The sequence below is a fragment of the Fusarium coffeatum genome, assembly GCF_003316985.1.
Source record: "Fusarium coffeatum strain FIESC_28 chromosome Unknown BRIP53273_contig_192, whole genome shotgun sequence".
NCBI classification, from domain to species: Eukaryota; Fungi; Ascomycota; class Sordariomycetes; order Hypocreales; family Nectriaceae; genus Fusarium; species Fusarium coffeatum.
The window spans coordinates 95,975-108,213 of record NW_022157985.1 but is presented as its reverse complement, the minus strand read 5'-3'; the positions used below and the strand labels follow the sequence as shown (position 1 = coordinate 108,213).

Here is a 12,239-nt window from a genome sequence, read left to right as displayed (position 1 = left end):
AAGTACCCGCCTCCTCATTCTCAGCATAAAAGGGCCGTTAAGGGCCCGCAGAGTATCGCCAACTCTATTTCCCCTCAATGTCGCAGAAGAAGGGCCGAATAAATTCCCCTTCCACTACCACACGTCATTTTTCTAATTCTTTAGCGATTGACAGCGAAATCTGGGGTTCTGGGGTTGAATTTTGACGTGCATTCAATTCGACGCCTGTCAACCGACGACATTCGACAGCGCGTATTGGATGAAAAGGTTGCGCGTCAGTGAATTCAGTAGTTGAATACTGTTTCAATTCGGCGAATATCTCTGAGATGCAGGTTACCTATCATTTATTGCTCTCGCTGAATTGTTTGACGCGTTTCTAGCTTGTCGCGGCCGAGGGATGTACAAAGTCACCAATTGAAGCTATTCACACCGCGTCCATGACATCTACAGACGCAAACAGGATACCGCGTACGTTTGGTGCAAGGACGCTTGATCTAACATCGATAGGCGCAAGAGCAAAAAGCAAAATTGATTTATGCCTTCCGGTTAATGATTCCCTTCTTCATTACTTGGATTGCGCGATTGTATTAAATAATTAATTAATATCGCGAGACCACAGGGTATCTACGCCAATGAAGACATCCCATCCAGGCTGAGCATCATTCTAGAAGGATGACTAACAAAGGCTGTCCCTCATTAAACATAAATCCGAAGGCGTGCCGACGAAACACATGGCGCAAGGCGTCCGTTGAAGACACCATAACGGATTTGGCAGTTATCGAGGCCAAGCCCAAACCTAGCCAGGTCCCTGTCATGAAGAACACGCGTAGAAAACCAGACGAAGGATTTAGAACATGCGCCTCATATGCAGCTGTTGCACATCACGCTTGGCTGATGCCATTAACCTACCCACTCAATTGATTCTAGCAAAGCGACACAGCTGAAGCAATCTCGTGACTCAAAGCCGATGGGATCCGAGCGTAGTCTCGGGTATATCGTCCCCTGATGGTTAGCACAGAGATGTCAGATCAGGTCTCAGATAATTATCAAGTAAAAACCGGTGGACCAAAGATGTCAGACGGGGTTCATGACTCAATTTGGTTTTTGTAGCTCAGGAGATCCGGGTCGCTCTTCCGCAGATGCTAAAAACGGGCAGTGTCTAGACTTCGGAAAACCAACCATCTTTTTAATAAGGGGGACTGCTACTGTGGATCGTTAGCGGGCGTTGGTGTCAGATGTAACCTCGGATAAGAGAAGCGACGGGGGAGAGGATACGATCCTGGAATTGTACGTCGAATGGCGTTTAGTTCACGTAGAGAATAACAGGGAAACAAGGACATGCCTTGATACTCTTGAAAAGAGACAAGTTTGGTCAGCCTTATGATTTCCATTCAAGCGAGACATTCTTTTCAATCAAGGCGTAAATGATGCAAGCCATCAAATCCTTCGACTAACCTCGGTAGGGTAGTCTCAAATTGCACGATTCAGGTAAAGATCACCAGTCGCGGCTGATCTCCCCAATTAGACATCAAGCGTACCTCACAACGCCGGTTAGAACCCGCGGGAGAAAAAAAACAAGAGACAACGCCACAAGAAGTCTGCTGACGCTGCCTCGGAGCTGAAGATCCATCGAAGCATTCCATCGCGTCTGTACGTAATAGGGGGACTGGAGCTAAACTAGACTCATCGAAGCTCCTACTTGCGAGCCAATCCCCGCACGATATTCCCCATGGGCTGAATTAGTGGAGACACAAATCTGATGGTGAGACGTGCTCACGAGAATTATTCGCACCAACGGACAGAACGGAGGGATGTAGGCTACTGGACGGGGTTTTAATGAGGCTCTGTATTGGTTTACATAAATAATTGGTATTGGTATTTCCGGATACAGCAGGTAGGATGGGCACACTAGACTACATGAGTCTATACTATCGACTGTGACAAGCCGCGAAGGATTTAGATGGTGATCCGGATCCCCGGTAGCAAGACAGACCAGGCAAGGAATTTACGAGACCTTCCAATCCTGTTCACATCCACGTGTCATTTCCCAGGGAGTATCGTTTGGCGTCCAATCGACGCGAGAGAAGACACCAAAAGTGCATCTGATAAAAAGAGCCGCATTTGACTCTACAATGATCGTCGTCGTCCAAGCTTCTGGAATTCCACGTGGAAAAAAGCCTCATCCTCACATCCTGCAACAGTAACATCGTAGCAATGTCTCCTCTTCTCGCTTCTGTTCCGAGTCTCCATCTGCATCGGAAGAACCAAGCCAATTAGGGTAAATGTCCAGCTAGCTCACGACACTCACTCTTTTCTTCTCCAGTTTCTAGATCCACTTCTGCCCATGGAGAAAATGTGCCACGCCGAAGAACCGCCGTGATAGTTACAAGCTACTGTGTAGAACCTGGGGTGCATGGGTCAATTTACCCCAGCTCCTTGTCCACAGTAAAAAGATGATGTTCTAACCGAGGGGGTTGCTGCTCCATCTTTGCCGATCCTATATATGCAGGCCACAATGCAAAGAAAAAACCATGTCTGACATTCCTGATGCACGCGCCGCAAGGCATTCCATTCCTTTTTAATTAATTGTACTTCCACTCGTTTTCCACCATGTTCGGCAAAGGAAAAACTTCCTCGTCAGATAACGGTAGCAAAGACGAGATAGTTTTGTTACCAGTCCAATCCAAAGCCGGTATTCTCCGCGTCACAGAAATCGAGACAAAAGTCCACGATCCAGAAGGCCACCAGATCCCCGTCGTGCAAGATGCCTCTACCACCTTCGACCTCCCCGATAACCATCCCAACAAGAACGCCATCGAGGTATTATGGCTTCCCCGAGGCTCGCACAGCTCCGACGATACCGGCGAGAAAGTGCGTCGTGCGCTGAATAATGAAAAGGATATGACCATCTTGGGATGCTGCAAGCAATTCCCCAAAGCCATCTTTTGGTCGTTACTTCTGTTCTTGACTGTTGTTATGGAGGGGTATGATAAGAGTCTTGTTGCCGGGTTTGTAGCGTTTCCTGCTTTCAGAAGACGTTATGGTGAAGTCTTTGAGACACCCGATGGACCGATTTACGAGATATCACCGCTGTGGCAGACTGCGCTACAGGTCTCTGCTATTGCTTGTGAGGTTCTCGGACTGTTGCTGCATGGTTGGATCACGTATAGTATTGGCTACAAGAAGATGATGCTTATCAGTCTGGCTTGGATGTGCATTGCTGTCTTTCCGGCTTTCTTTGCGCATAACATTGGTGTATTGGTTGCTTCTCAGGCTCTATGTGGTAAGTAATACACCTTCACTACTTAAGATACTCCTACTAACTATCATCAGGTATCTCATGGGGTGTCATTCAGACTTTGGCTGCTACATACGCCGCTGAAGTCGTACCCTCAGCCATCCGAGCCTGTCTTCTCAGCAACGTCAACATGTGCTGGGTCATCGGTCAGCTCCTCGGTACCGGTATCCTCCGTTCTCTCGTCCACAACGACTCAGAATGGTCCTACCGTATCCCCTTCGCTCTTCAATGGGCCTTTGCCATCCCTCTTCTCATCGGTATCTGTTTTGCTCCCGAGAGTCCCTGGTGGCTTATCCGTCGTGAGCGCAAGGTCGAAGCTAGACATGCCCTTCAACGCCTTACCAAGCAATCCCAGCTTGACATTGACGACACCATCGCTGTTATGGAACATACCAACCGCATTGAGCGCAAGCTCAACTATGGTGGTTCATCATACATGGATCTCTTTAAGGGCGCGAACCTTCGTCGTACTGAAATTTCATGCATGGTTTGGTCTGTTCAGGCTCTTTGTGGTTGGATTTTGACTGGTTATGCCCCGTACTTCCTTGAACAGGCTGGCTTTGACTCTTCTCACTCATTCAGCTTGTCCACTGGCATGTACGGTATGGCTCTAGTCGGAGGCATTATCTCTTGGTTCTTGCTCTCTCACATCGGCCGTCGAAAGCTGTACCTTATTGGTCTTGCTGCCGCTGTGGTCATGCTTACTCTTGGTGGTATTCTCTCTGTTGTCCTCGATGGCAAGAAGGGTCTCAACTGGTCCCTCGGCGCGATCCTCATCACAACAACCTTCCTCTACAACCTCAGCATCGGTCCAACATGCTACGTCATCGTCGCCGAGATCCCCTCTACACGCCTCCGCGTCAAGACCATCGCTCTGGCCCGTGTTGTCTACAACGTTTTCATGATCATCAACAACGTGATCGTTCCTCAAATGCTCAACCCCACGGCGTGGAACATGCAGGGAAAGTCCTGTTTTATCTACGCTGCCACCGCTCTCCTTTGTTTCTTGTACTGTTATTTCCGTCTGCCTGAGACCCAGGGTCTTTCATACCTGGAACTGGACATGTTGTTTGAGAAGGGGGCGCCGACGGCCAAGTTTAAGGAGTTGCAACAGAGATTGGCTAACTCGGCTTACTTGACTGTGGACAGGGCGGAGCGTATGAGGAATGCTTGGCATGGATGGCTCACCTATTCTTAACATTCTTTACTGTTGATAGTTACTTTCCTGCAACGGATCATAATGTCTATCTCATTCATTCATTCTACAATCAATCTCAATTTCGTCTGAATTGCCCGTGATGTCAGATATAGTGCAACGTGAAGTGATTCAATTACCAATAAGTATAAGTAGTAGTCTAGCTACGATCCTGGGCCTGCCCGTCGGTGCCCAGCACCCGTTCTGAACAGTGAAGCCAATCCGGTACCAGCAGACTGACCTAGTCACTGCTCAGAGGATCCAATACCATCTACTAAGATATTACAGCAACCGTCTAGTTGTCGCACTCAGCAGCTGCATCATCCTGACCAGCCCCGGCAGCACCTCCCGCCAAGCTTCCCAGGAGGCTGTCCAAGAGACCACGCTTGGCCTTGGCTTTAGCCTGGCACGCAGCGTTGTCGTTCGCGTTTCCACCAGCCTTGGCACCATCCTGAGCATTGTTGCCGTCTTGAGCAGCGTCATCCTCAGCATTGTCACCTGCTGCATCGTCTCCATTGCCAGCGCCAGCATCTGCGTTGTTGTTGTCCTTTCCTGCGTTGCCTGCCGCATCCTCGCCGTTGTTGGCATTACCACCATCAGCAGCATTGTCATTACCAGCAGCGTTATCATCACCTGCGGCGTTATCGTTGCCAGCAGCATCATCATTGTTTGCAGCGTCGTCCTTGTTACCGCCTGCATTGTCGTTACCATTGTTGGCGTTATCATTACCGGCGTCTTCATTGTTGTCTGCGTTATCGTTCTCGGCATTGTCGTTGCCGTTGTCGTTACCGTTACCTCCCTGGTTGTCATTTCCATTGCCATTGTTCTGATCGTTGTTGTTTCCATTTCCGTTTCCGTTGTTGTTGTTGTTTCCATTGTTGTTACCAGCATTGCAACCCTGAGGAGCCTCAGTCGCCGCAGCATCGGCAGTAGTAGTAGCAGCCGCCGTCCCGTTGGCAGCACCAGTCTCCACAACAGCGGTAGTCTCGGCAGCACCAGCATCCTCAGTGGCGTTGGCAGCATCAGTCTGAGCCTCAGTGGCAGCGGCATCGGTCTGGGTTTCAGTGGCAAGAGTCTCGGTAGCGGTTTGGTCAGCGCCGCCGTTCTGGTTGCCATTGTTGTCTCCCATGTTCTGGTCGTTGCCGTTATTATTATTCTGCTCGTCTTCATTCTGATTGCCGCCCTGGTTATCGCCCTGGTTGTCGTTCTGAGCGTCGTCCTGGTTATCATTCTGGTCGTCATTCTGGTCGTTTTCTTGGTTTCCATTGTTCTGGTTTCCCTGACCGTTGCCCTGACCATCCTGGCCTTGGGCATTGTCTTGTTCTGCCTCGTCATCTTCATTATTCTGGTTGTCTTGACCTTGATCTTCCTGATCTTGGGCGTCGTCTTGGTCGTCCTGATCATCATTGTTCTGGCCGCCTTGCTGACCGCCTTGAGCGTTCTGGCCTCGTTTGTGATGGGGCTACACCATTAGTATCGAGGGTTGACAAAGGGCAACCGGTTGTGACTTACCATGCGAGGTTCTATCAGACCCATCAAGGGTGCACCAGAAACTGGAAGGGCTGCAGCAGCCATCAAGGCCTTCTGCAATTAGTAATCGTGAAAGGAGGAACTGGGAAAGATCACTTACTGCGTACTTGCCAGCTTGAGCTGGGCTTGGCCTTCTGTCATTTGACATGGCCTGGGCGGCGAGAATGCCGACGACAACGTTTGAGAAATACATGTTTATTGAAGGGAAGAGGAAAGCGGAACCCGGATTTAAGTAACGGAAATGAGAAAGAAAAAAGACTAAGTGAAAATAGACCGCACAGCAGTTGAATAGAAGAAAAGAAAGATTACGTCAAGCAATCTACAAAGTCTGAGAGAATGATGAATTGAATAAACAGTTTACCCACCGAGAAGAACAATCTTCTTATAGAAGTATCTCCATCTTCATCTCATTACGCAACCTCATACGATCTCAAAATAGATCTGCCGAAAAGCTTGTCTGCAAACAACGCTGAGACACAAAACGCCAAGCTTGGTTCGTTTGCAGTATCAGTTTACCCCAGAAAAACGCGTCGCAGTTTTAGAAGCGAGAGATCTACAGTTAAGCTTTCCCTTGGCGATTCGAAACCCTAGTGGATAAGCTGGATCTGGAACTCGGATGAGGAGCGCCCCGTTGGTGATGGTAGGGATTAGCTGTTTCAGATGCAGTTGAGATATCAGAACGTATCAGTATGTGAAACTTGGTTACGCAAGCTTCAATGAATATTTCTATGGACAATTAGACTACCGATCGGAATTTGACTACAGCGCCTAAGATTGAGTAGTATTTCTACAATTGAGACGCTGTGTCATTGGACGACGCCGTTGAGACCCGCGTATACCGAAACTAGGGAACGCTAGATCCGTGCAGGACCAGTGTTTCAGCATAATGGTACGCTATAGGGCGGCAAAGAAGGTTTTAGTTTATGTTTACTTAGATGTAGAAGTTCAATTGATCGTTAACTCGTTTATGTGGATGCTTAGTAAAAGAAAGTATTGCAGAAATGTCAAGAACGGGTATCGTGTAACTACCACTACATCATCAAGCCCACTCCAGCCAGTAAACCCAGAGTCACACCAAGCACGCTCACAACGCCTCCATGCGACGGGGCACTGTTGTCCACGACGACAGTATCATCATCGTCTTCGTTATCATCGCTTCCTGTCTCAGTAGCATTCTTCACATCCTCCTCCTTGTAAATCAGTGGTATGGCAGGAACATAAGTTCCGATGCCCCAGTACTCAGCAACTTCCGTTGGGGTCAAGAAAATGTCATCCAGGGTAGTTCGAGGCTCATCGGTCGCAGAAGCCAAAGAATACAATTGGTATTCGCCTAGTGTGGTACCATCGAATGTAGTGATTGGCACCATTCTGTCGTTGTCATACACAAGGCACATCTCAGAATAGGTGTAAGATTCAGTTGGGCCAAGCGTGGAGACACAATGTCCATAGGCATCGGCCCGATAGTCACTAAGTTTGTTAGATAATGCCAAAGCTTAGATAGGCTTTTCGACTTACGATGGGCAGCAGAATGCCAGGGTCTCGGAAGGGTCCAGCAGTCCAAGCCAGAACTCTTTGGGAGGCAGAGCCGAAGGGAACCTTCCATCATCGCGCCATGTAGGGGATGCAAGTGCACCAGAAACACTCGAACCTTCACCATCGTGCGCAAGGGCGCCGACAGTACGCCATCCAGAAGGACAAGCGATACCTGGGGAGTAGTAGAAGTATTGGCCCGGCAGCCACTTGGTAGTCTGATAGAGCACAGTATCTCTAGCACTTCCGCTGGGAAGACAATCGCCAAATGTCTCAGGACCACATGTTGGGAGGTTACCGACACGTACGGGATCACTTGCGTTGACGAAAGCAATGTGATCTGTTCCGGTCGCGCAGCTCGATGGGGCGGTGAATGTTGTTGTCAGAGGGCCCAAGTTATGGGCGCTGAAGCCAAAGAACTCTGTAGCGGTAGGCATGATGAACGAATAATACCGGCAATAAGATCCAGCTGAAGTTGATGGAGAACAAGGCTAAGCGAGGAGGAACCGGAGGCTATTTGACGATCCGGGGAAATACTGCCAAGCCCAAAATTGCCATGCGCGCCAAGCGAGCATTACCTGTTCGTATGTCACTAGACGCGACAATTCCCCTCTGCTAATTGGGAGCCATACGTCAAGCGCGCTTGGCGGAGAAGCGTTTTGCCCCATGGGGTTCTTGGCTGACGAGCTGAGGTCACGTTTTCAGTCCAAGCGCAGATCCTTTCGGTGATTTCTCTATGAGGAGCCTATGAACAAGACTTCCAATGAGGTTGGTACCCGAATCATGATCGCGGCGAAGGATTTTGTTGCATTCTAGCAAAGACGCCAACGGATATCAACGTTTCCCGAAGTGGAAAGCTATGCGAACAATACCTGATCTTCCACGCTTCCATACTGGCGGGAAGCTTTGACACTGGATATCATTCGGCACCAGGATTAGATCATTGCAGCTTCAATCAAGCTAAGGCTTGGCTAGCCAACACAGCCATTACAATAACCCTGCGATACGCTAAGACGTTCTGCCTTACAAGGCTAATCCACCAATCCGACACAGCGAGTTTGTCCGTCAGTCCGTCCGCCGAGACGATAAGAGTCAATCCAAGTCGGTTAGTGAGCTGCCGTCCTTGGCTCTATGATCACTGCCTCGCGGTTATAAAAGCATTCGCTAGGTTGAACGAAATGGTGTCATTGTCACGTAATGCAGACACTTCGCATACATCATTAGCGCAAATTAAATTATAATATCAAGGTATAGAGACAAAGTACATACGCTGTGGTTTCCCAATTAGTATACATAAAAGAAGTTCGGGTTGTTCCTGTCAGTCATCTCAGCCTCATCGACTTCACTAACATCACGCGACACCCTCCCGGCCCTGTTTCGAATTCCATAAAGAATCCTGGTCAGAATAGTCACGACCACTGACCCACCACAAACGCAAAAGACTGTGATCTTGGCCGGGATAAAGGTCGGTGCATCCTTGGCTTGGAAAGTCTGGGGCCCAATGATGTTCGCAATGGAAAAGCCAACGGCGATGATAGCATTGGTGGTAACCTTCTTGGTGTAGCCTTGAATGTTGGCGCCGACAAGTGCGTATATGAGTGCAAGCGGTGCGACATCAAAGTTGATGAGGTAGATACCAGCCAGAGATCCAGCTTGACTATTCGAGTAGAATGACATGAGTCCAGCCCCAATAAGAGTTGGGACCATGAGAAGACAAAGGCCCAACCACCTGGGAAAGCCGTAAAGAATAGCAAATGTGCTAAGAAGTGTCGCACTGACGGAAACGACACCTGCAGGCATGTTCAACAAAGCCGCCTGTTTTGGGTCATACCCAAATCCTCGGATTAAAGTAGCAGAGAAAGTCGTGATGATACCAGAGGGTATAACAATGAGAACAGTGTTGAGGAAGAGAAGCCAGACTTGGATATCCTTGAAAGCATCCCAGATACCAGCACGACGGAACACTTTGGCGCTGTGTCCACCCTGATCCGCAGTTAAAGCTTCTTGAAGTAGAAGCTGCTCATGTTCGGTCAGGAACTTGGCTTCCTTGATGCTGGAGGGCATCCAGAAAACGACAAGGAGACCAATCATGATGTTGAAAGCGCCAACCGACACGAACATGATGCGCCATCCTTGGAAACTGCCTGTCCGACTACCATGCTGAGCGGCGAAGGAGATCAGTCCACCAACAGTCTGTCCAATGCCGAGACCACAGTACCAGATACCAGTTCTGGGCGTTGCTTGTTTTCGAGTATACCATTGCGAAGTAATCATGATGAGAGCAGGCGAGATAACAGCTTCAAACATGCCGAGCAATGTTCTTGTCGCCGTCATTCCGGGGAAGTTAACCGCAGCAGCAGAACAGCAGATAACAGCACCCCAAAGAACAACATTAATTCCCAGAACCTTGCTAACAGGGAATTTCTGAATCAAGACTCCTTGAGGAAACTCAGCCACTGCAAATCCAATGAAGAAAGCGGTCGCCATCCATGAGAAATCGTTGCCTGTGAAATTGAGATTCTCGGAGAGACCCATGATGTTGGCATAGTTGATGAGGACTTTGTCGAGGAATTGGAGGAAGTAACAGACTAGCATGAGTGGGACGAGGTGGTAATCGACTTTGCGGGTGATAGGATTTAGAGAGGCTTCGCTAATTATGTCGGCGACTGAGCCTTTCGTGATGGAGGCGGGGCGGGTGTTGGTTTCGGTCTTTTCCATTTCGCTTGGAGCCATCTTGGCGGGATGGTGACCTTGACAGGTCAAGTTGGTGCTGCAAGGTTGGTTAGCTGGTTGTTCAAGACTTGAGGCAAGGAGACACTTACCTTGGAGTGGGCTTCCCCAGAATATTGATGAAACCCTCTTCGGCAATTAATGGAGCAATTGAGCTTCTTGATTGGTTGGATTGTGAGCAGTGAAGAGGTGACTGGGTTGAGGCAGCGACCATGAGGCAAGTTAAGTACACGAACCCGCGATGTCAATCAAGACACCAAGAGGCCACAAAACCAGAAGCTCTTGAGATAAGTCAAGATCTCGTGACAATTCGTCTCGGTCGAGACCTTGGGCGTAGATACGTCGGTAAACTTTGTCTTGAAGAGGCTAGATCATGATAAGCTGCAACCGTCGGATCGGGCGCGCCCAATAAGATCGGCGAGATTACATTGCGGGGGGTTTTGGGTTCAACCCATGACGATAGCGGTCCGCGCGGATTTGAACATGGGCAAGTTCAGCTTCAATTGTGAGGAGGGGTTCGTTGTTGGCTGTGATTGCTATGGAGAGGGCAATTGGAGGAATATTGAAGTATGGAATTGGAGAGGATATTTAGAGTCACAATTAGACGTCACCAGTTAGACAGATTCACATCTAACAAAGCTCAACCTTCTAATTAATTCTGCTCACCAATCTAACTCATTGAATAAGTGTCAAAGACCCTGATTAACCCAAATCACAACACCACACAGCATGCCTGGACGTACCGATGCGTCTCTTTCAATCGGCATCGTAGGCTCCGGTCTAGGTGGTCTCTCCGCCGCCATCGCCCTTCGTCGCGCAGGCCACAACGTGACCCTCTACGAGCGCTACGACTTCGGCGGTGAAGTCGGCGCCTCTCTATCAGTAGCCTCCAACGGCTCTCGCTTCCTAGAAGAATGGGACATCGACATCCCAGCCGCCAAGCCCGTTATTCTTCGCAATCTCATCCGTCATGAATACTCTACTGGTGAAGAGCAAGGGACTTATCCGTTGGGAGACTATCGTCAGCGCTTTGGCACTGATTATAATAACTTCCATCGGATTGACTTGCATAATCATCTGAAGGAGGTGGCTTTGTCGAAGCTTGGGAAGGGTCGGCCTGCAGAGCTCAAGACGTGGCATAAGGCTGCCAGTTGCGATACTGAGACAGGACATATTACTTTTGAGAATGGGATTGAAGCGACACACGACGCTATCATCTGCGCTGATGGTATTCGAAGTGTGATGCGTGAGCAACTAGGCGTCATTCCCCAATTCGTCCCAAGCACATCATGCTGCTATCGCTGCATCATCTACGCCGACAAGCTTCACGAGCTCGGTCTAGAAGAATATCTCCACAACGATGCGATCGAGTTCTGGGGAGGCGACTCCAAGACCAAGATTGTTCTCTCAGCATGCAGCGAAAACAACGTCGTTTCATGCTATTGCTTCTACCCAGCTGAGAAAAACGATATTAGAGAGGATGGCTGGAACATCTCAACAACTGGAGAAGTCCTCGCATCTACCTTTCCAGGTCTAGACCCCAAGCTCATCAAGCTCTTCCTCAACGCGCAAGACATCAAAATGTGGCGACTCTACAACCACGATCCTTATCCCTACTGGAGCAAGGGTAGATGCACGCTGCTAGGAGACGCTGCTCATCCTATGATGCCGGATCAGAGTCAGGGAGCTTGCATGGCTATTGAGGATGCTGGTGGTTTGGGCATTCTCTTCGCGGAGAAGTACTCCGACTTGACCGTGGAGGAGAGACTGAGATTGTATGAGCTGGAACGTAAGCCACGAGCTACAAGATTGCAGGAAGCGAGTAAGCGTGCGAGAGAGAACTTGAATGAAAGGATTGGATGGTCGAGTAAGGACACTAAGCCTGGGATGTTGACGATTGATGAGGTTTGTGCTTATGATATGCATGCTCATATCGCAGAACTGGTCAAGGAAGCGAGGTCTTGAAAGGTATTTTAG

The 12,239-nt window shown here is 49.1% G+C and overlaps 5 protein-coding genes across 5 annotated transcripts; 2 read left to right on the top strand and 3 right to left on the bottom strand.

The window, feature by feature from the left end:
* Positions 1 to 2,589: 2,589 nt before the first annotated feature.
* On the top strand, positions 2,590 to 4,475 carry FIESC28_08267 (uncharacterized protein; the record flags this gene model as incomplete). Its single annotated transcript, XM_031162405.1, has 2 exons — positions 2,590 to 3,262; positions 3,313 to 4,475. 2 exons carry the CDS (start codon positions 2,590 to 2,592, stop codon positions 4,473 to 4,475), a joined length of 1,836 nt encoding a protein of 611 aa, XP_031013560.1.
* Positions 4,476 to 4,767: 292 nt separating this feature from the next.
* Positions 4,768 to 6,195, bottom strand: FIESC28_08266 (uncharacterized protein; the record flags this gene model as incomplete). The annotated part of the gene is made up of 3 exons (XM_031162404.1): positions 4,768 to 5,934; positions 5,985 to 6,056; positions 6,103 to 6,195. 3 exons carry the CDS (start codon positions 6,193 to 6,195, stop codon positions 4,768 to 4,770), a joined length of 1,332 nt encoding a protein of 443 aa, XP_031013559.1.
* Positions 6,196 to 7,033: 838 nt separating this feature from the next.
* On the bottom strand, positions 7,034 to 7,969 carry FIESC28_08265 (uncharacterized protein; the record flags this gene model as incomplete). Its single annotated transcript, XM_031162403.1, has 2 exons — positions 7,034 to 7,469; positions 7,518 to 7,969. The coding sequence occupies 2 exons, from the start codon at positions 7,967 to 7,969 to the stop codon at positions 7,034 to 7,036; spliced, it is 888 nt and encodes a 295-aa protein (XP_031013558.1).
* An 847-nt stretch (positions 7,970 to 8,816) lies between these two features.
* On the bottom strand, positions 8,817 to 10,476 carry FIESC28_08264 (uncharacterized protein; the record flags this gene model as incomplete). The annotated part of the gene is made up of 2 exons (XM_031162402.1): positions 8,817 to 10,302; positions 10,355 to 10,476. The coding sequence occupies 2 exons, from the start codon at positions 10,474 to 10,476 to the stop codon at positions 8,817 to 8,819; spliced, it is 1,608 nt and encodes a 535-aa protein (XP_031013557.1).
* A 515-nt stretch (positions 10,477 to 10,991) lies between these two features.
* Positions 10,992 to 12,227, top strand: FIESC28_08263 (uncharacterized protein; the record flags this gene model as incomplete). Its single annotated transcript, XM_031162401.1, has 1 exon — positions 10,992 to 12,227. One exon carries the CDS (start codon positions 10,992 to 10,994, stop codon positions 12,225 to 12,227), a length of 1,236 nt encoding a protein of 411 aa, XP_031013556.1.
* Between the last annotated feature and the right edge of the window lie 12 nt (positions 12,228 to 12,239).